Here is a 22,449-nt window from a genome sequence, read left to right as displayed (position 1 = left end):
AGACATGAAGCCGCAATTGTTCTCCATCTCTATCTCAATTAACGAAAAGAGACCTGCATATACTTTTTTTGTTTTTTGTTTGTTGATGAGGAAAGGAGACGACAACAACAGAGTTGGTGAGGAAAGGAGACGACAACAACAAAATGAATTTCTCTCATGGAGCCTCTGGTATCATGCCTCTTCCCAATGTTATTATTTGAAAACAACTTCAAATCCGATCGATTTTGATGACGATTTGCTACACCATCACTATAGTTGGACTCCCCTCATTGAGTCGCACAATGCCCAGCCAAGTTACATTTGTCAGTCAATGTTACTATTTCAAAACAGTAACATTGGTCGGTCAGTGTTACTATTAGGAAAAAACTTTAGATCCGATCGATTTCGGTGGTTGTTCGCTATACCACCATCACAATTGGACTCCCTTTATTGAAGCACACAATGCCCAGTGAGGTACGGTCCAAAACGGCCACTGGATATGACCGTTTTAAAACAGTAACATTGGTCGGCTAGTGTTACTATTTCAAATAGTAACATTGATCGGCTAGTGTTACTAATGTTACTATTTCAAAACAATAGCATTGGTCCGTCAGTGTTGCTATTTGGAAAGATCCGGTCGATTTTAGCGACGATTCACCATACCACCACTACCATTATAATCTCTTCACTGAGATGCACAATGCCTAGTCAGGTACAGCCCAAAACGACCACCGGATATGGCTACTTTAAAATAGTAACATTGGTCGGTCAATGTTACTATTTCAAAACAGTAACATTGGTCGGTCAATGTTATAATTTGGAAAAAAAACTTCAGATCCGATAGATTTCGACGACAATTTGCAATACCACCATCACCATTAGACTCTTCTCATAGAGACGCATAATGCCCAGTCATATTTGGACCAAAACGATAGCCATAAAAAGAGAGGAGAGAGAGAAAGATGTAGTAAAGAGAGATGTACTAGAGAGAGATTCAGTAGGAGAGAGAAAGTTATTGTGATGAGAGAGAGATGCAGTAGAGAGAAGATGTAGTGAGATAAGAGAGATGTAATATAACAAGAGAGAAAATCATATTTGATCTAATCCTCTTTGAAAAAGGGCAAAAAATGAATAAGATAAAATTTAAATGATTTAAATATTATAAAAAATAAAAATGGATTTATGAGAGATAAAGTTTTTTGGAGTGGACCTAAATGTCCAACATTTTTTAAAGTAGTATTAATATGTCATTTTCCAAATTTCTTATGACCTAGTTAGCTTTCAAGATATATAAAATATGAGTGGGGTCAAAATAAAAAAATTTGTGGAGTCAAAGTCTAATTTTTATATATAAGTATATGAATTTTTTTAATGCCATTAGACTTGAATGTGGGTCCGCCCCTAAAATATATTGGTAGTGTAATGACGCTTTCTCATAATTTCAATGGGTTAAATCAACTTTTGCCTATTGAAAGATACTCAAAGTTTCATTTTGATCACCCAAAAATCAAATGTTCCAAATTGGTCACTGAAATTTTTTTTTTGCTACACTTAGGTCACTCGGGCAGATCTTAAGGATTTTGATCAGTCAACAAGCTGACAGGTCGCTTTGACCATTAAATCTAATTGTTTTTTGCTGATGTGGCATGGCAACTGCAAAAATTAAACAAATAAAAAAGCCACCTCATTTTCTTAAAAAAAAACTAAATAGGTGAGACCTCAAAAGTGGCATCTCATTTTCTTCCCCTGCACCGGTGGTGGAAGTCATGGTCATCGACTGTGTTTCCTCGGTCGACCAAATGTTCAGTAGCTCGTCCATGCTCATCGACCCAAAGTTCTTGCCAAGGCTACCCCATCATCCAATTGAGAACACATGTCCTAAATGAATGCAAAACAACCGCACATAATCAACAAAACACTTTTTGTTGAATAATCAATGAAACCCCCATCGTCCGATTGAGAACCCTCATGTGAAGGATGATGTCCCAACTTCTACCCACCTTTCCTAATCCATCTCAGATGCAGCTCCTCATCTCATATACAGTTCCCCAATTTCATGACAAGTGTGGATCTAATACAGAGTTGCAATGATCACTATTAGATCACCAGATCGGCATATCTGGAAGAGTAGAGTTTCTTCATAAGAGCAAGAGAGTACTTCATCTGATTTGAGTGAGAAGGATCTGGAGCTATGCGCCTGCGTGGAGGCCACCTGCTCGCTCCAATATTGGTGGTTGTGGTTTTCGTCAGTTCCTTCTACTGGTTTTTCCATTGTTATTGACTTCGATAAATTCGTCGTTGTAGTGGTTGGAAGGGGATAGAGGTAAAGGAATCTGAGCTCTCGAAGGAGTTTCGTGCTTCTAGAAAAATTGTGGAATTGAGAGAATTAGGGCAAAAGGTCGAAGATGAATTTGGGCGAAGAAGATGAGTTGGAGTTTGAAATTTTTAAAAAATTTCATCTCTTATAAAATTACACATAATTAACTTTTTTTAAAAAAAAATATTTGTTAAGTTTTTTAATTTAGAACATTTGATCTTTCAGTGATCAAAGTAAAACTTTGACAATTTTTTAGTGGTTAAAAACTTAACGCTAATTTCAATATATGCCGAAACAGGGTCTGATTCGACCCGTGATTATTTAGCGTTGTCGGATCGGACCCCTCTGCGAGTCAGCCTGCCTGAGTCACCATTATTCAGCGTAGCGCATCTTCCTCTTCTCTGTCCAGCAGTTTGTGTACGCTCCTTCGCGATTTGAAGCAGAGAGAAAGAGAGGGAGAGTTGCTAGGGTTTTCGATCGATCAAAGGCTTCTTTAGTCATGGTAACTCTCGCTTCCCTATGGTTATCTCTCTGTGTTTTGGTTTTCCTGTTCAACAATTGATGCTTCTATGGATGGAATTTCGGCGTTTTTTGATGCCCGTTTTTCTTTTTCTTTTTTGCCTTCTAAACCAATTTTATATCTGTCTATTGGATTCTCAGTACTATAGACAGCTTTCATGACACGATCACTTCCGCTTTAACAGTTCGAATGGTATAGTGTGCATATATAAGAGGGTTAAGGGTATATTTATATTTATATGAAAGAAGCACTGTGCTAAATTTGGGTGTATTGGTTAGATTTCTTGTTCTCTGTTCATGTGTTAATTTACAATTATGTTTGCTTGTGCGAATTCGTAAAGCGTTGGTGTCGTGGGTGGAATTCGTAAAGGGTTATGGTTTGCTATTCTCACTGGAATTTTTATATTTGTTGTTTATTTCACTCTTTACCATGATAGATGTGATGTATAAACGAATGTATTGTGTGCTTTTGTTCTTCGGTCTCTTTTAGGTTCTCCTACAGCCAGACCCTTTTCTGAATGAACTCACAAGCATGTTTGAACGCAGCACTGAGAAAGGCTCTGTTTGGGTCACACTTAAACGATGTAATTACATCTTACTTTAATTAATTTTTTGCTTTTCTTATTACATTACATCAAATTGTGATCTGTCATGTTTAAGATATTGGCTGCTTTTTCTTCTTTTTTTAATCACGCTTGCTCTTGTAGCATCATTGAAGTCCAAAGTAAAAAGGAATAAAACGGCAACTGCTGGTGAGCCCATTGAGTATAGGTGTCTTGTCCGTGCTACTGATGGCAAGAAGACAATCTCTACCTCAGTATGTAATTCTAACTCTGAACAAGGTTTCTCCTTTTGTTATGACATGTACAGATAACAGCTACTCATGGAATTCAAAAGTACACCATCAGTTCTGCGCTAACTGTTTTTGGAAGTTTAATAGTATCATATTCATAATGGTTTGAACCAAATTATAAAAATTCCTGTATAATCTTACGAGTGTGATGTTTCTGGGTAAACTGCTCTTGCACTGTATATACTTCGTTGAAGATTTGGTCACACGACGTTGCATATAAGTATCCTTTTTATGTATTTAGAGTTCCATGTGTTTTATTTGAGCAACCTAAGGCTAAGCTACCTGTATTAGACTTCAATTGAAGGATGTATCATCGATAACGAATCTTTGCCTGTAAATAAATCCTACATCCAATCTACAGTGGCACATACTTATTACGAACAAAACCTTTATTACTTTGAAATGCTTTTAAATTTGTTAAATCCTAGCTCATGGTTTTGGATATTAACGTTTCATTAGCTCTCTTTGGAGCACTTAAGAAACTTTCTCATCCCAGTGCTACCTAAATTTCTGACCTTATTGCTGTTTAGCTGGGTAGTTTTTTTATCGACATTGTCCTTGTTAAGCAGTTATGTTTGTTACTTATGGTATCGTGGCTCAAAATACATGCAAAACTTGGGGCATCATGGGTTATCTTATGTGGTGTGTATTTTACTATTTTCTGCAATTAATGATAATTCCAAGTGAAAAAGGAATAGTGTAAGATTTAGAGGAAGAAGTATCCGCATCTGTTAATTTATGCTGTAGACATGTGTATAAATGTTTTAAATTTTTCAATCAAATGGCTGGAGTTCAAGGATTTATGAATCATATGATTGGATGTAAAACAAAATCTGTAGATCCATGATAGGAACTCCCACATCGGAAAGATGGGAGAGTTAAGTGCGGTTTATAAGGAGGGCAAATGCCACTCCTTAACATGTCCAATAGGTTTTCACATGATACGGTTAGGCCTTGATTGTGGAGGCCTATTGGACTACAACCTATTCGTGGGTGCGTGCTCGTAGGGCCGCCCATGGATGTTGGTTGGGCCTGTTGGACTGTTAGGATTGGTTTGGGCCTAGACTCTCCAGAGCCCTTGAAACACTGGTATGGAGGGGTCCTTATCAATTCATAATATATTCTTGGAGAGTGAGGAGCACCACTGGTTCAAGTGGTCAAGCTCGTCACCACCATTGCCAATGTTAGGGTTCGAATTCCATCTCTGTTGAACAATCAATATATATATATATATATAGTGATTGAAGAGTGAATTGGATAAACCAGTTGCTTTTTTTTCCCCTTGTCTTTATGGGTTACTTGGAAATTTATCTGGGATGAAGTGATGAACTGCCTAGATTTTTTTCCTTAACACTCAGAAAAGAAAAAAATAAAGTCCCGAAAGCTTCTACCCACTTATTTCTCATCTTACTATTAAATTGCCTGCTTGAAATATGGTTTGGAGTGGGGAAATATATCTTCTTTTGTGCTGAGTATTTTAGAATTTAAATCCATTTTGACTCAAATGTTAAATTGCTTGCTGGATGCATCGTTGAATGCCTGAAATAGAGATACTCGTCACACTCCCTGCATCTTTCAGGCTTGAATTGTTACTCAAATAATTGTCCCATAAATTCGCTTGCAGCATATGCTACCCTTTTCAACATTCTGTTTAAGGGCAAGTGTTAAAATCTGAAAAAACTTTTGAACGACTTGATGGATTTTTGTACATAATTTTTTGTCTGTATTCTGAATATTGCTGCTTTATTAGTGGTGAAGTCTCTGTATTAGATGTTTCAGAGTTGATCTGCGGACAATGTGTGGTTGGTTTTATGTAGATTGTAGAGTGCAGGATCAGGAATTATAGGGGTTTTTATTTTGGAGTATGAAACTGAACTCACCTGTCTGGGTATCATTGTATTCTCATTTTAAGACTAGGTATCCTTTTTCTGGCGTTTTTGAAGTTTTAGAGCTTTGTTGTCAGCTGGTATTTTTCATATTGTGCTGGCTTTTCAAATGGTGCTTACTTTTGCTATTACGAACATAATCTCTGTACTCTGTAGCTTTGTTTGGAATGTTCATTGTGGAATTGTGTGGTTTGGTTTGTGGATTAGATGGACTTGAAGGTTTTAGGAGATAGAGGACATTTTCTTGTGAATGGACCTTACAACTTACTAGACAATCTAGGGGCTTTGAAGTGACTGGACAATGAAATTGTTGCTTTACTTTGGATATTTCGAATCGTAGCAGCATTGACTGTGAATGACCATAATTCTTTCTCTTTTTGGTTTTCTTGGAGGCCACAATTCAACCCCCACTCCACCCCATTCATTAAATGTGCTATAATGGGTTTTTCAGGGATCATGTTCTCTCGTAGCATAGGGTGGCTGTTGATTGCTAGCTCACAACCTTGTTTTAGGTTGACTGATGTGGCATCTTGCTTTGTAAACCGTAGAGTTCAATCCTGACATGGTATTGTACAGAAAATTTGTGCTTGGGCCTTATATTTGGAAAAAAATTGTATGGCTGATCTTTAATCATCTGATAAATTAAGTTCCTTCATGGTAAGAAGCCTTATTATGCATCTCAGCACCACTGTTCTCCCGTTAAGATACAATGAGATTTTGTTAAATTTCTAGTTCTCGTCTCCTTGCTGGCCTGATAAGAGGATTATTTATAGGATGACTAGCATTTCCTTTCCCTTTTACATGCATGTAGTAGTGGATGTCATTTATCTTGGCTGACTGTTGATTTTCTTGTGTAGGTGGGAGCAAAGGACCATCTGCGATTTCAATCCTCTTATGCAACTATTCTCAAGGCTCATATGACTTCTTTAAAGAAAAAGGAGAGGAAGGACAAGAAAAAGACTTTAGATGCAGATAAGAAAGATGCAGCCTCTAAGAAGCCGAAGAGGGTGTAAGTGTAAACCCATCTAGTTAGGCTGCTCTATAAACTGGAAAGTTCCCATCCCTCACTGATTCCCTTTCCTGCAAATGGAAGATTACTGGGATTCCCCACCTTTTTTCTTTCCCGGAAATGTGAAAAGATTATTTTGAGTGTTATAAATTGAGCAGAGGTTGAGGAACATGTCCTTTTTTTATTCAGATGAAATTTGGAAGGATGTTGAGTCCTCCATTGGGGTTAAATTTTTGCGAAGATCATTTTTTTGATAAGAATTGTGAAGATCATTTTTTTGATAAGAATTGTGAAGATCTTGCTTATAACTTGTTACAAGTTTCTACTTTCTACAGTAAGATTATCATACGTGTTATGATTATGTAGACAAATGTCTTGCCCGTTGGCTGCAACTTAACCATAGCAAGGGATGAAAATGTGATGTATCTAGACAAAAGTAATCAAGTCAGATTTTCCTAGATTCAAGCTCAAGCTAATTTATTGGGGCTGGCCATGAAATGAGCGTTCCCCATTGTTGGGGAAGAGAGGGTTCACACGGTTGGGGAAGAGAGGATCCGTGAACCCGCTGCCTTTGAAGCACAACGTAAGAATAGCTTATTCAGGGAATTGGCAAGGTTGAGCTCAAAAAAAATCACCAAGTTTACTTTATCATCCGAGTCTTTATCCAAAAAATGTGGTGTCGGTTATATGAGTTTGAGAAAATCAACTGGAATCTACTTCATGCATTCCTTTTCACCATTCATTTCTATATATAATTTGTATAAAAAAGATAAATAAATATATCAAGTGAGAACTATATGTTTTTTTAAATGTATTATCTTAAAAATTTAATGAATTATTATTTTACCATATTGACACAAGTCAGGATGCGTTATGGATTTGGGTATATTATTAGGGATGCAACTGGTTTTCCGATGGCAGCTTGCTCGGTTTCAAGACCAGTGGCTCTTAATCCTCTCTTGGCAGAAACTTCTTCAGCTTTATTTGCTCTACAATTTGGCGAAGACTTGGGTTTTCATGATATTCATCTAGAAGGGGATTATCTGTCTCTAATTACTGCCATCACAGATCTTTCCTCCCAAGAGAATTTGTCAAATTGGGGATCCTTGGTGCATGAGATCAAATTTTTGCTGCTGAGTTTTTCTTCCAGGGAGGCCTCACATGCCTATCGGAAGTCAAATTCAGCTGCCCATACTCTTGCTAAAAGAGGATTGTAATGCCCCTCCTTTCAATCCTGGATTGAAGAAATTCCCCCAGAACTGAATTCTATTGTTACAAGGGAGAGATGAGATAGGAGTTCCTATCTGCAGCGGGCCGTTATACGTTGGCAGTAGGAGCAGCCATGCTGGTGTTTTTTGTTCGCTTTCATGCTTTGGTTAGTTTTTTTTACCTTAGTTGTTCTTGTTTCCTGTAGTTGTTTCGTCTACCCTTATGGGTAGAGAAAGCCACCACCTCATGTGGAGTTGTATTGGTTGTAATACAAATGGGGTCTCAGACCTCTTGAAAAAAAATAAAAAAAATCAGGACCGACCAAAAATATTTTCTAATGATTATTATTAATTTATCAAGGTTATACAGTAGCCGCAAAAAAAAAGGGTTATACCCAAGGCAACTACAATTGTCAAAATGACGGGGCCTACCCGGCCTCAGACCTTCCAAAATTATGGAATTATAATTGCGAAGAAAGAAAGTTCTTTCCTAATTTGTTACATCAATCAGAAATAAAATTGATTGAAATAAAGAAAGCTCCAGGTTACTCATCAGAATCTGATTCTAAGGAAGAATCTGATTCTAAGGCAGAACTAATAACACGCCTGTACTTTTCAGGGCCGTCGTACCAAGTATTGGTTCTGAGAATTTCCTTTTCCAGCCAATACTTGTCTTCCTTCTTATCATAAAGCATAGTCCAGAACCCACTCCACTTGTCCATGGCTCGCTTTAGACGAACGCTCTTACCTCCTCGGAAAATATACTTGATGTAGTCCTTTCCCAGCCGAGTCAGCTCCTCGCCAGTTATGATATAAATATACTGCAACACAATCATGATACAATTAAACGGGCATGCAATAGGCAAGTATAATGAGAGTGAGCATAGCCCCTGCAATCCTCTCATATATGAACACATTATACCCTCCAAAAAAAGAAAACATTACGCAAATTTGAAAGATAATATTTGATTTTAGGAATGCTGCTAGAAATACAAAGAGATGGAAGATGTTAATGTACTTGCAATTTCTTAATGATTTTAATACAACTTAATGCTAACCGTAAAGAAAACCATAAATCAGAATTAAGTTAATTAACCCTTGCTGTCACTAGCGCCTCAGAAGTCTAATTCATGTAATCTGAGTACCATATGCCTGTTGCAATGTAGGGATAGCTAGCAAATTAAACAGAAATCAAATTGTCTAGCCAGAGCAAGACACACAGTTAGTCCCATACCTCCCATGCCACCCAATGTGTCAATAAATAAACTGGACCATCAGACAGAATATATGTATATAGACCATTTAGCTTATCTTGTCATCGGGAAAGAAAATGTTCTGGAGAACTTATAAATACTGGACAGTGAGAACTTGCACATAAGAACATGGTCAAGGGGAATACAACATGGCAATGAAGATGGAATTACCAGGAAAATGAAGCCAAGGGTTGCCAAGATCACTTGTAAAGTCTCATCCACAACTCCAGCTAATCCTTCATCCCCGGATCCCTCAGAGCCATTTCCATCTCCACCACCCCTGCGTCCGCGTGGCGGAATTTTACCACTGCCTCCATCATCATAGAATTCCTGCTTTTCAATCTGTTGCCTCAACACATCTTCTACGGACTTTCCCTTAAAGCTTCCCATTGCTTTGTCAAGAGCATTCGATGGAGATCCCTATAAACAATTCACAGGTTAGCTCCAGTTTTGTAACTTTTTCAACCACAGTATATTGTTTACAAGCAGTGTCTTAAAAAGAGTTATCAAAGCACGAATTGAAGCGCGTTTCAGTACGAAATGCAAGCAAAAAGTACTTATGCGTATGGATAATTCTATTTCCATTATAAGTACGTTTTTTTAGAAAATGCGAAAAAGGCATTAAAATGTTTCACACCAGGGAGATGTACACTTCACAGAAAGTGACACAAACAGCATCGTTTAACCTAGTTTTATGAATCAAAAAAAGGTTGAAGCCCAAACTAGGTCGAAAGTTGAAACCCCTGTTCCTGAGCCATGAATCGAACGGCGAGATGTGAATTGGAGAACACTGCAACCAGCAAGTCCACCTGAATCGAATGGCGAGGTCGAAACCCACCTCTGAGTGCGACCGCGGACCACCTGCAAGCTGCGACTTGGACTGTTGGAGAACCCTGCAAGCAGCGAGTCCGACCACCTGAATCGAACAGCGAGGTTGAAACCCACCTCCGAGTCCGACCACTTGCTGCTGCTTCCTCTTCAGGTTCCCTTTCTGTTTGCAGCGGCTAGGGTTATCTTTGGGGAGTTTCTTTCGGGTGCAAAAGGATGTCAATCAGTGGTAAAGTTAGCTAACCTTGGTTGGGTTACTTTTATCTTTGGAACTGTATCACTAAAGGGATGATATGCAGCGTTTTGTACAAGATATTTATACATTGATATAATAACAATTCAAATGTATTTTATTCCTTTTGGTCAAATCATGTCCTGTCATATTTTATAACGCATCGCCTTACATTTTCGCATTTGAAAACACTTTTTAAAAGTACAAATGTTATTCCGATGTACATGAGAAAATGAAAAGGCTTTCATCTTCTGATCCTTCTTTATAATATGACGCCTTAAAACTAAAATACAATTCACATTCCTTATCTCAAGTCCTTCACACATCAAAGCTATATTACTTGTATAAGATATATAACCATATTAGATTATGGTTTTTAAATGGTAATAAAGGGAAGATAAATGCAACAAAGAAAACAGAAGGGGAAATATACTAGAATCCCCTATTGAAGGCAGTTTCAAGTTTCAACCACAATAAATAGCAAAGTTAAACGCGTTAACACGATTTTACTACAAGAACTTTGAACTTTCTTCTTTCTTTTTTTTTCCCATTCTAGGAGATTGAGATTAGATGCAAGAATTCGAAGGAGCTTGACCGTTACAATTGACGCCCTTTCTATTTCCATCATGGGAATGACATTGCAGATTCAAGTCAAATTCCATATAAAAGTGCTTAAATAATAACCAATTATGGTTTTAACACAGCAAGCTAGCAGCCAAAAAAGAAAAGTACTATGACCACATAAACATTCATCAAATCTTCGGAAAATTGGATAATTTTCACTCTGGCACCAGTGAACACCAAACATTTCAAAGAAAGGCTTGCTATAAGTTGGTATTTAGAGAATTAAAACAAACTTCAAGATTATGATCAAGCAAGGGTAGAGTTGAGAAAGACAACAAATTCTACTGAAATGAGTGAGACAAGCAATATAGGGAGTTGTTTGCTTAAATACACCTTGCATGGCAGCAAAAATACGAAGGCAATCTATGCTTGACTTGTCTAGTAAAAAAAATATGTAAATTAAAAATGCAAAGAAGGAAGAGGGGAAACCATCATGATAAAAATAGCATAAAAATACAAAATAAATATTTCAACATTTTAGCAATACATAATTCCAAGAACAAATAATTAATAACCTGGTCAAGTTCAACAGGTTTGGAACCATTTAATGCATATTAAAGTGTTCACACGGTTGCTTCAAACAACAATTTTTTCTTGTGATCTATTCACACTATCACTAAAAAAATCCACCAAAATCTAATCAGAATCATCCCTAATTCAGCCACTAATTTCCTATCAAACTATAAGATAGATAAGATATATCGAGGGGAAAAAATGTTACCTGATTTTCACCTTCAGACTTATCTTTGCCAGAGAGTAAACAAATGGTTGTGCCTTGCCGGCATTTCAACATAGGCATCCGATGATGACTCATTGAGAAAAGTTTTAAGGAGCACTTCAGAGGATCATAGGCACGGATTGGTAAAACAACCCGTGTTGGGAAAAGGCAACTTGATCGAGATATCCTTGCAGAGAGAGTATAGGGGCAAGGTTTACAAAGATTTGTCTGAATGCTGCTCATCCTTCTATTCTTCCAACACAAATGCACCGCCTCAACCACACATTAACTCTTTAATAATTTAACCTTACACACATATATAACACAATAGAGAGAATTCCGAATCAGCAACCCATATAAATCATCAGAACCCCAAAGAGAAAAACAAACTAAAGTACAGTCATGTGCTTTAATAGGTAACTGGAATCATTTACGTAGCAGGAATAACTCGATGAAATAATGTTTGTGAACACATTAGAACCCAAAGAATTGGAAAAATATGGTAGTATACATGAACTACAACAGGTTATCAGTATCTGCTTCAGAGAGGTAACAACTCGAACAAAATCAAATCTTGGAGCAAAGTGACCCAAATTAGCGCACAATACATTAACTCGAGACACCAAAGACAACCATAAGTCTTATCAATTCAAACAAATTAAACAACAGACAAAAACTACGACGCGTAGTAAGCATATGTTTTATAGCAGTAAAAACTTCACCAAGATCATATAAAAAAGGTAAACAACACCCATGCACAGGAATTTACGCAGTGGACGGAGTAGAGACAGTCAAGATGTACCCTATATAATATATGGCTAGACTATTTCCAAGAATTGAATATGTACCCAGAAACTCTACCACTAGGCGATGTTCACCAAAATCATATATTAAACAAAAATAATCAAATCATATTCGTAACAATTTATACACACACACACACACAAACAGTTTTCATTCAATCATGAATGCATATCTAATTTCCATCTCTTTTGTTCATGATGAAAAAACAAAAACTAGAAACCTTTGTTGTTAACGGATTACGTTTCGATTACTGCGTCAAAAAAAGGTTATATCCCTCAGCCATCTCGCGACAGCACGACACCAATAGAATGGCTACCGTACGAAAAACTTCATAAAAAAAGAACCAAAAACCTAATCACAGTGAGACATAATCAACTATAAGAAGCAAGCGTAGCGTAAGCTCACCGGAAATTCTTCCCGCCGGATACGCCGGTCGATGATTGCCACGGACCCTTATCGGTTTGCTGCAAAACAAGGTGTGAAAGACGAATACACGAGAGAGAAAACGAAAGGGCTTCGAATTGCTCAGCAATTAAAACGAAATGGAATCTTGGATTGGGCTAGGCCTTTAAGTTGATGGCCCAACGCTTTCCTTGATAAAAAAATAAAATCGTAATGCACTCTAGGAATGGTAACGGGTCGGATATCATTTCAATTATGGAATATTAAAACTGTTTCCATTTAAGGTTTCATATACCAAATTGTTTAACAAATCATTTAAATTTCCAAAATTAAAACCGTTCTATAATTGTTTACGATCAAGTATTCATTTATCATTTAACTTTTAATATTTTATTTTTCATAAATAATCGGATAACTGTTTTCAAAACCACCCCAAACTTGAACCCGAATCTTGCATTAAAATTAAAATCAATAATATGAGTATGATTCTATTAATATTATTACTTAGTATGATTTATTTTACAATGTCATATTATTAGTATAAGTAGTACAATTTATAGTGTATTAGTATGATTATATAAATATATAATTTAATTTTTTAATATATATATATTTTTTGAAACAAGGATTTGGGGAGGGGATATGATTTTAACCCGTGACTTAATGGATGGATGATCCCTTACATGTAATGTGATTGCCGTTCAACTAATTGATTATTTGTGTCGTACTATATGTATATGATATATGATGGTTGTACTATAAATGTATGATATTTTCATTTCATTATGTTATTTATTTAACATAATTTATTATGAGATAATTTAGCATCTTAGCATCCTAAATTATGACGGTTTGAAAATCAAAATAAAACAAAAACCGTTTTTAAACCCTATAGAATTGATTTTCGAACCTCAAACAATTCTAAGTTGTGCTTGGTCGATTTGTTTTTTTTACATCTCTAATGGGCCCAAAGATTTCGGCCCATAAAAGCCCACTCCAATGTAGACTCCCTTTGTTTGTTTCTTCTCGTCTGTGTTTCGCGCATTCGCAGAGAAGGTGCATTGCAGTCCGCGGTAGCCATGGACGAGGATTCAAATTACGAAATTGCCCGAGCTGCCGAGTTCATTCACAGTAGGAACTTTACCAGAGTTGCTTTGCAGGTAATGAAGAATAGAAAATTTAGGGCTTTAATTTTTGATCGTTCGGGTTCTGCTTAGCTTTGCTTAATTGTTTTGTTTGGTGTTACCGTTGTTCGAGAAAGTCATCCTTTTCATCTTCTTGCTTGCTGAGAAACGCAAGTTGAAGATAAGAAAACTCCTGTGATTGCTTATGTGTGTTTCTATCTCTTTTAACTCTTACTTTACAAGTCCGTGAATTTGACTCTCGACTTATGCTGGCTTCTTAGTTCCCAGACGACTTATTGAAGGATTCCACTAGAGTGGTGAGAGCTTTGCGGAACAAGCTTCAGTTGCTAAGGGAGTCATCAGATGCTGATAACAAAGAAGTTGGATTGTTTGTCATGGCAGACACGACTTATGGAAATTGTTGTGTTGACGAGGTTGGAGCATCCCACATTGATGCTGATTGTGTGGTGCATTATGGACATACTTGTCTCAGCCCGTAAGTACTCATAACCAAATCTAATGTGCATTATATGTATAAATGTTGTTTGAAGGGTTTCAGAGATTGATATGAATATAAGGTTTGTTTACTATGTTCTGTGAATTTGTTGAATCTTAAGATATTAAACTTCTTTTTTTTAAGACTGAAAAAGGATTTCATTGCAAGGCACCAGAGGGTGATATTTCTTCTATCCCCTTATTAATGGGTTTTGAAGTGAGAGAATTAAGATGATTAGAAAACAGAAAAATAAGAGTCTTTGATAGTTGTAGTTTTTGGGTCTCCATTTTAAGGTTTTTGCCAATGAAGCCTTGGAAATATTTTCAAGTTTCTTCAATTCACTCCGGGAATATAATCCCTTATAGTTCGGTTTGGAAATGTTTCCAAGTTTCTTAAATTCACTCCAGGAACATAATCTCTTATAGTTCAGTTTTATTGTTATTGGAGAACTAATTCCTTAAATACAATATGCATAATTTCCAGATCTTCAGAGTCTTTGCTTTGCAGCTAGAGACATGGAATTGCAAATGTTTTTCCACCCTTCTTATTTTATTTTATCTTTTCGATGGTAGTGTGTTAATATAAATCCTGATTTTGAGCCACTTGCAGACAACGGTCAAGTCATTAGTTTGTTGGGAATTTAGCTATTCTATTGAACCTGACTTATTACAATTTCTTTCATTATTCGGTCACATCAATTGGTTATAACTTTTTAATTCTTTATTTCAGGACATCAACCCTTCCAGCATTCATTGTTTTCGGAAAGGCTTCTATCAGTGTATCCAGTTGCATTGAAAAATTATCAAGTTATGCTTTGGCCAATTGCAAGCCTGTTATGGTATCAACAGTCATGGAAGTTTGTGTGTTTTCAGATATAACTGAATTTGATTTGTTGTGATTGGATATCTGTGATGACAACGGGTACCTGGTAATCTTGTAGGTCCTTTATGGGCTTGAATATGCACATGCAGTCCCATGTATTAGGGAAGCACTGGGAGAAGCAGCAAGGTTATCTGAGTCCATATCTAAATTACATATCGATTTTGCTGATGTTGCGTGTTCTGTCATAGATCCATCAGCAGATTGTAAACGTTCTGATGAGCTCCTTAGACCAGTCACTGGCTATTCGAGTGTTGGTTCTGGTGCAGAACCGGGCACTAGGCACAGCATTGGGGGCTTGATTTGGGATTTACCCAAAGGACACAAAATGGAGGATCACTTGCTTTTTTGGGTTGGTTCTGAGAATTCCGCATTTGCAAATGCTGTACTGACATTCAATGGCTGTGAAATAGGTAGACATATTGCTGTGTTTCCCTTTTTTTACTGTTCCTTTTACCATCTTCCCTTAACACCCCCAAGACCCACAACTAGAGGTCAAGACTTTATGTTCTTCATCTTAGTTTCATGTCGTTTATCTCCATGAAAGCCTTCTCATTGCTTTTCCTGATCAGTGCTATTGCTTCTCTATACTTTCATTGTAATTCAGCTTATATACGATCTTGCCTTTGCTTCCATCTAGGAAATTAACTGTTGATTACCGATTCTCTGCGTAATGAAAGAGATGCCTTCCTGAAAATCAATCATGTCTACTGTCTACTCAGATTCTAAATCGATCTCTTTTTCCTTGAGTTGCATTCATTATTTTGAGCTTTGTTCTCCAAGCTTGTGTACTATGCATAAGATAGCAAGGACATTAAAATAACTTATTGATTACTCATATTCTGCTCGTTTTGTATGCCAAATGTCTCTCTAGATAAAAAGAAACTTGTAACTAAGTCATGATTACACAAAATAAAAAGGAAATAACACCCCCCAATGCACATGGCTCGTATTAGTTGTGCCAAGTTCTTAGAAGAGCAGATTAAGGCAGACTTCACCCCAATGTCTGGAGAGGTTAAATCTTTGGTTGAAAGACCTTTTGTTTTTAGTTTTCTTCTGAACTTAAACCTTAGTGATCTTCACTTGATATTGTTATTGTTGGTTTAGTTAGATATGACGTGACATCAGATTGCTTGGTGGCAGACTTTTCTCAACAGAGAAGAATTCTTAAGCGTAGGTATTGTAAGCAATATTGCTATCTTCACCTTTAACATTTTATTTTTCTTCCTTAAAAATTGTAAATTATTATGCTTGTTTGATGATGGCATATTGGCTGTATTCTTGAAACATTCGGGTTTTTCATTTAAGCGTATATCTCTTCTACGGGATTTAATGCGTGAATATGTTCTCCACAGATATTACCTTGTTGAAAAGGCAAAGGATGCCAACATTATTGGGATTTTAGTGGGTACTCTTGGTGTAGGTATGTTCCTGATTCATTGTTTTGGATTGGAAACCTACTTTTTCAAGTTCAATTCTGAAAGCATGCACATTTGTAACTTTTCTATGTCAATATTTTTAATCTCATGGTCAATATTTTTAATCTCATGGTTGAGTCCATTTCCTTCTCATGTATCACATTGTTATTATCATTTTTCTTTTCATATTCACAGTTTATATTTGTTGTACGTTGATTCACTATGTTTTCTCGTTATTTATGGCTGTCGACCAAAATTTTAAGTCGAGGAAACCATACTGTGAATGATTTTATATCTTAAAAATTGTGTTTGTGGACATCTCTTTCTAAATGTGCGAGGTTGGGAATTTACTTATTTTGAACTTTGAGCAGTAACCCAGTAATTGATACTATTTTCCTTGCAGAACAGTAGCATAAGATTTGTTCATTTGCCCTGTTTAATTAGGGCTAATACTATTCTGGGACCATCATATATTCATATTTTACTAGAAATCTGTATGTACATTATGTTTCATCCATTAAATGCTGAAGATTTTGTTCTGGTACTGAAAATTTAGATCTTTAGAGGCAATCATGTGGTCAGTGGTAGAGTTGCAGGTAACAGGTTCAATTCCCAAAAACAGTCTCTCCACATAATATGTGGAGGGTAAGGTCTACGTACATCCTATCTGTCCCCAATCCTGTCCAGTGTGGGAGTGATGTAAACCCAACCCTAAACCTGTTGATTCGTGTAGAATACCACGTTTTAGAGGAGGAATTATAGAACTCAACCCTGTTGATTCTCATAGAATGCCAAAGTTAGAGAACGGCGAAGAGAAACTCCTTTTACTATTCTTCCAAAAACTACTACAACCAATGCCCCGAGGCTACCATAAACCCTAGGGCCAAGGGCCAAAACACTGGATAAGCTAACTGACTAAGCCCAACAAGGGCAACAGGCCCACAAAGATAGAAAGAAAAGCCCGAAACAAAGACTTAACAAAACTACATAAACTAGACAACTTAGACAATACAAAGTTAAACATTCAGTCGCTCATACTTCTCCAAAAACAAGACTGCAACTTGATCTACATCAGGGAGCCTCGTGCACTGGAGGGTTTTCTTTTTTTAACAAAAATGTTAAGGATCCCAGTAAAAAACATCACAGTAGTGGATCTTATCCCTTGATTGATATAAGTATAGGGGCCTACAAAACCTGATGATTGAATAAGAGAGTGACACATCCACTACTGGGATGACTCAGATGCTTTTTACTGGGATCCCTATCACTTCTGTTTTTTTTAACTTTTTCGCTTTGTTAAAATTTTGCGTCGTATTATTTGCTAAGTAAATTTTTAAGGTATTGCTAGAATCATGTCTTGCTATTGATGCAGCTGGTTACCTTGATATGATTCATCAGATGAAAGAGCTTATCACTAGAGCTGGGAAAAAGGCCTACACCCTTGTCATGGGAAGACCAAATCCTGCAAAACTTGCCAATTTTCCTGAGGTAAATTTGACTTAGATCTAGATAGTTAAATACTTTTATGAAGAATTCCTGAGGTAAACTTTGACTTAGATCTAGATAGTTAAATACTTTTCTGAAAAAAGTTATTCTCCAAGTTTGAGCTATGTTACAATTTCCAATTTTTTGCAGTGTGATGTTTTCATCTACGTGTCATGTGCTCAAACTGCTCTTCTGGATAGCAAGGAGTTCTATGCTCCTATTATTACTCCATTTGAAGCTATGTTGGCGTTTAGCAGGTACTCATTAAATTTTCTTTCCTTTTTCGTTTCAGGTTCTTGTTCGTAGACTAAATTCTGCCTTGTATGGTACTGGATTTTTTTAACTATTTCTTTTCACTATGATTATCTTTTCAGACTTATGATTACCTCACATTAATTTTTTTAACAAGTTGCAGCCTTGAAAAAATTCCCCCTCCCCCACCCCCACCCCCACCCAACCCCGGCCGCTCTTGGTCCTCCACGGTTTCATCAATTGAGGATAACTGTTCTCCAAGGAATGTAACACCAGCCCAATCCTCTGACACACTATTGCTCTGCACCCATCACATTAGGAACAGATTAGTACTTGAGGGGTCTGTGCTCAAGAAAAATCTTTCCAATCGAGTTCTTTCCCAAACCCCTGAAACAAAGGAAAGGGTGGAAAAGATGAACATACGTCTTCATATTAATAGTTGGTACCCTTGATAATACTTCTATAGGCAATGCTTTGTCTCATTTGTATCTTTAAAGCCATACATGCATATGATTGACCCCAATGACTGAAGGTTGTTTCCTCTGCAGTACTTTCCTCTTTTGTTATCAACTGCAAAAAAGCCTTGGTGACTTTTACTTTGCAACTGATTTCTTACATCTACAAGACTACAACACTTATGGTGTTGGGCCCATTCTTTCTTTTATTTGCTAAACCTTTCAAGCACATGAATAGTGGGCCTTTTATTTTGTTCATGGTGGATATGTAAGGAAACAAGTACAGAATCATAAATAAATTTAGAATTTCTTGATTATAGTAAGTTTCTTCTCTTACTAAAGTGGCTAAGGTCTCGTAAATTTTATAATTATTCGTTTTCTCTTTTTTATCTTTATCATTCTATAATGATTTCTACTGTTGTTGTGCATCTAAGTTCTAAGTGTGTACTGTGTACGGATATTTTTTTTGCTTTAGGTATCCAAAATAGGTGCTGGCTTCATCTATACATGCTTATTGCTCAAAATTTTCATTTTCCCAGGGGATGCCAATGGACAGGAGCATATCTGATGGAATTCCGAGATTTGATTAATTCTTCTCCTGTTGAAGCGAGAAATGAGTCACAAGAAGCACGGTTTTCTTTTCTTCATGGTGGATACATGGAAGATTTTGATGTTCAAGGTTGTTCTTGCTAACTTTTGTTTTCTTTATTGAAATTCATATTTTTCCTTTGAGTAGGAGTTGGTGTCTATACTGAAGCATACTAGAGAAAAGATATTAAAAAAAACTCCCATTCATGTTTTGTTTCTTAGGTTTTGAGCGATCTGTTAAGAATTAGGTATATGTGAAGATTTTGTGTCATAAAAAATTACAAAAAAGAAAGGTATAACTCCCACGAGATTCTACCCAAACGATTGTACAACTCCTAGGAGATTCTGCTATTCGGCTTTGTTTATCATTGGGAAATATGAAAATAATGGGAGATCTATAGGTCATTTGTGATATGAGTAATTATTGCTACTTGCCTGCCCGAACAGGAGTGGCCTAGTGGTGTAGGAAGAGTTAGAAAACTCCTGGGATCAGTCGTAAACCTGGAAATCCTGTATTCAAATTCCACCCAGTCTGGTTTGAATTTAATGTATACGAATGGTTTACTTGTGATTGTTTGTAATCCTAGACTTTACTCTACAAAGGGGCAGAGGTGGCCTTACTGTACAGAGTTTCTTTATTTCGAAATAAATGAAAATATTGGTAGTTGCCTATTAGAAAGGAGTTTTTATTTTTCTCATTGTGCCAATTCCTCAACATGAGACTAAGTCACAAATCTGAAAATAACTTTATTTTGCAAATAATGGGCTTTTGACAGAGAATGGCAAGGACGAGAATGAAGTTCTTGCTTTAGCCAATGCAACAGAGAAAACTCTGCAATTGCATGAAGGAAATTCTAAGTCTGTCTCCAAGGGAGTAATAAAATCTGGAGCTGACTATTTTGCATCGCGATCTTATCATGGTCTTGAAATGCATGGCAATAATAGTTCCATTCCCGAGCCATATCTAATTGGTAGGAGTGGGAAGGCGTCGGGATATGAGGATGAGAAAAGCGGGCAGGATGGCTTGTGATAAACTCATTGAAACTTCAAGCCATTGGTGTTTTTTGGATGAGCAGTTACTGGGCTGACCATCGGTCAGGTTTTTTTAAAGAATTCAGAAGGATAGATGCTGTTTTATACATAGGGTTTCTGGTGTTGCAGGAACCTGTGGTTGGCATATTTCTCCAACTACTGTCTCACGGAGATAGGAGCTAGGTAATGGATATTTCCCATATTTTGCAGAGGTTCATTGTGTTTGGGTTATTTAGTATTATTTTTTGGCTTGATTATTATGGTTCAAGTTTGTTATGTTTATCTTGATTTCACCACAGTAAAGTGGTTGTAATAGTTGCTGAGACTGGTTGTCTAAATTGCCTAGAACTGTTGCATTTGAGTGCAAGATACCCTCCACATTTTCCCTTCACGGCAACATATATTGTCTACTATTGTTGGTCATTTTCACAGTTATTGCAGTCTCTCGAAGACACGTACACCTTGTGTAAGGGAGTACGAGTATTTGGATGAACTAGCTAGACTTTTTTAGCACCTTTGATTTGATTATATTCCTTCAAACTAAAATCTGTCCAAACTGAGTGCATTCGCTCTAAATTGCGTATATGTATTGCCTACTTTTGCTTTGCCCCACTATAAATATGGTTGTCTCATGCTCATTTCCACACACTTATCATGCACAAAATGGTGACCGAAAACATGATGAGGCTTGTGCTAACAATCCTTCTCACTGGACTCATCGCTTGAACTGCAGTGGCACAGAATGCAGTGTGCTGCTGGCGTTCGCTGCAGCCAATGGGGCTACTGTGGCAGTGGCCATGAATTCTGCGGAGAGGGTTGCCGTGAGGGTCCTTGTGTAACACCACCGAGAATGGTGTCTGTGCCGCTGTGCCTAAAATTATGACTCCTGACTTCTTCAATGGGATTATTAGCCAAGCTGCCTCAACTTGTCCTAGCAAAAGCTTTTACTCTAGACATGTATCTCTTGATGCTTTCAATTCGTTTTCTGGGTTTGGCAAATTTGGCTCTGCTGATGAGTCCAAGCGTGAGGTTGCAGCCTTTTTCGTTCATGCTACTAATGAAAATGAGAGTATGATTTCTATATGTTTTTGTGAAATACATACAACGTAAGTGAAAGATAGAATCTTAGAGACGACATGACTATCTGGGATTTATCCCCATCTTGTTTTGTTGCTACCCGCATGATCAGAGGCGGACCTAGCTTAATATCACTGGGGGCATGGGCCCCTAGTCAATTTTTTTTAATATTAAGATACACTAGGTTTATGATAAATTAACCCTTAGGCCCCTAATAAAAGATAAATTGGGTCCTCAGTCCACTAATTCTCACCTAGCCTACTAAGTAATTTTGACCAAACTTAACACTCATAAGTCTTGGGCCCTGATTTTATATTGTCATTTTTCAAGCCCACCTACCAAGTTCAGGCCCCTCAAATCCCCTCAATCTTTCAATCCCTCTCCCTTCTCTCTCCCTCTCCCTCTCTCTCTCCCTCTTCCTCTCCCTCTCCCATGTCGGCACTTAGTCAACAAAACCCTAAGCCCAGTTGCCTAAGCAATAGGCGATTTCGAGTCTTTGATGGACGACAGTGTCACTATATTAGCCCCTTTCCTTCATTCCTTGATTTCGAGTCTTTAGGAATCATACTCGGTATGAATATTGGATATCACTATATTAGCCCACTATTGACCATTCCCTCAAATTTTTTGTTGTTTCTTTACTTAAAGAATCCCAAAAAAAACAAATCCAAGGGTGTTGTCCTTGAACTCCCCAAGGATTTGAATTCCTAGGTCCACCACTGTGCGTGATGAAATGGGATATTACTAGATCCTTCGTGGCCCCTCTTGTTTCAACACTACGATGCATTTAGGTGCCACAACTTTCGATGAGTGTTGTCAAACTGCTATGCGCACATGTTGTGGTGACTTATTGTGGCATGTATATTAGTATACTTATATATATAGTAGCATAATATACTAAGAGTTCTCGTCCGGTATTTACCCCTATTGAGCTTTGTAGCTCATCCTTTCTTATTTTTCCTTTTAAGGTGAGTTCGATAAGGGTGACCAACACGCTGCAGAGTGATTACG

At 37.1% G+C, this 22,449-nt stretch overlaps 3 protein-coding genes across 4 annotated transcripts; 2 read left to right on the top strand and 1 right to left on the bottom strand.

Moving 5' to 3' along the window:
• The first annotated feature begins 2,654 nt into the window (after positions 1-2,654).
• LOC120005110 (signal recognition particle 14 kDa protein-like) lies at positions 2,655-6,746 on the top strand. Its single transcript, XM_038854581.1, has 4 exons — positions 2,655-2,798; positions 3,306-3,399; positions 3,523-3,632; positions 6,412-6,746. The coding sequence occupies exons 1-4, from the start codon at positions 2,796-2,798 to the stop codon at positions 6,565-6,567; spliced, it is 363 nt and encodes a 120-aa protein (XP_038710509.1). The 5' UTR covers positions 2,655-2,795; the 3' UTR covers positions 6,568-6,746.
• A 1,340-nt stretch (positions 6,747-8,086) lies between these two features.
• Positions 8,087-12,756, bottom strand: LOC120004970. Its single transcript, XM_038854367.1, has 4 exons — positions 12,636-12,756; positions 11,430-11,732; positions 9,196-9,444; positions 8,087-8,592 (listed from the first exon to the last, which is right to left on the bottom strand). The coding sequence occupies exons 2-4, from the start codon at positions 11,667-11,669 to the stop codon at positions 8,317-8,319; spliced, it is 765 nt and encodes a 254-aa protein (XP_038710295.1). The 5' UTR covers positions 11,670-11,732; positions 12,636-12,756; the 3' UTR covers positions 8,087-8,316.
• A 911-nt stretch (positions 12,757-13,667) lies between these two features.
• On the top strand, positions 13,668-20,758 carry LOC120006474 (2-(3-amino-3-carboxypropyl)histidine synthase subunit 2). 2 transcript variants are annotated; one of them, XM_038856528.1, is made up of 10 exons: positions 13,668-13,792; positions 14,045-14,252; positions 14,982-15,090; positions 15,193-15,544; positions 16,239-16,308; positions 16,487-16,554; positions 17,922-18,037; positions 18,185-18,291; positions 19,281-19,420; positions 20,106-20,758. In XM_038856528.1, the coding sequence occupies exons 2-10, from the start codon at positions 14,152-14,154 to the stop codon at positions 20,357-20,359; spliced, it is 1,317 nt and encodes a 438-aa protein (XP_038712456.1). In that variant the 5' UTR covers positions 13,668-13,792; positions 14,045-14,151; the 3' UTR covers positions 20,360-20,758. The 2 variants fall into 2 exon arrangements, with proteins under 2 accessions (XP_038712456.1, XP_038712455.1); XM_038856527.1 differs by having other exon boundaries at positions 13,671-13,792; positions 14,038-14,252.
• Positions 20,759-22,449: the final 1,691 nt, after the last annotated feature.

The sequence above is a fragment of the Tripterygium wilfordii genome, chromosome 9, assembly GCF_013401445.1.
Source record: "Tripterygium wilfordii isolate XIE 37 chromosome 9, ASM1340144v1, whole genome shotgun sequence".
NCBI lineage: Eukaryota > Viridiplantae > Streptophyta > Magnoliopsida > Celastrales > Celastraceae > Tripterygium > Tripterygium wilfordii.
Note: the sequence above shows the minus strand (reverse complement) of the source record. Positions and strands in the feature narration are given on the sequence as shown.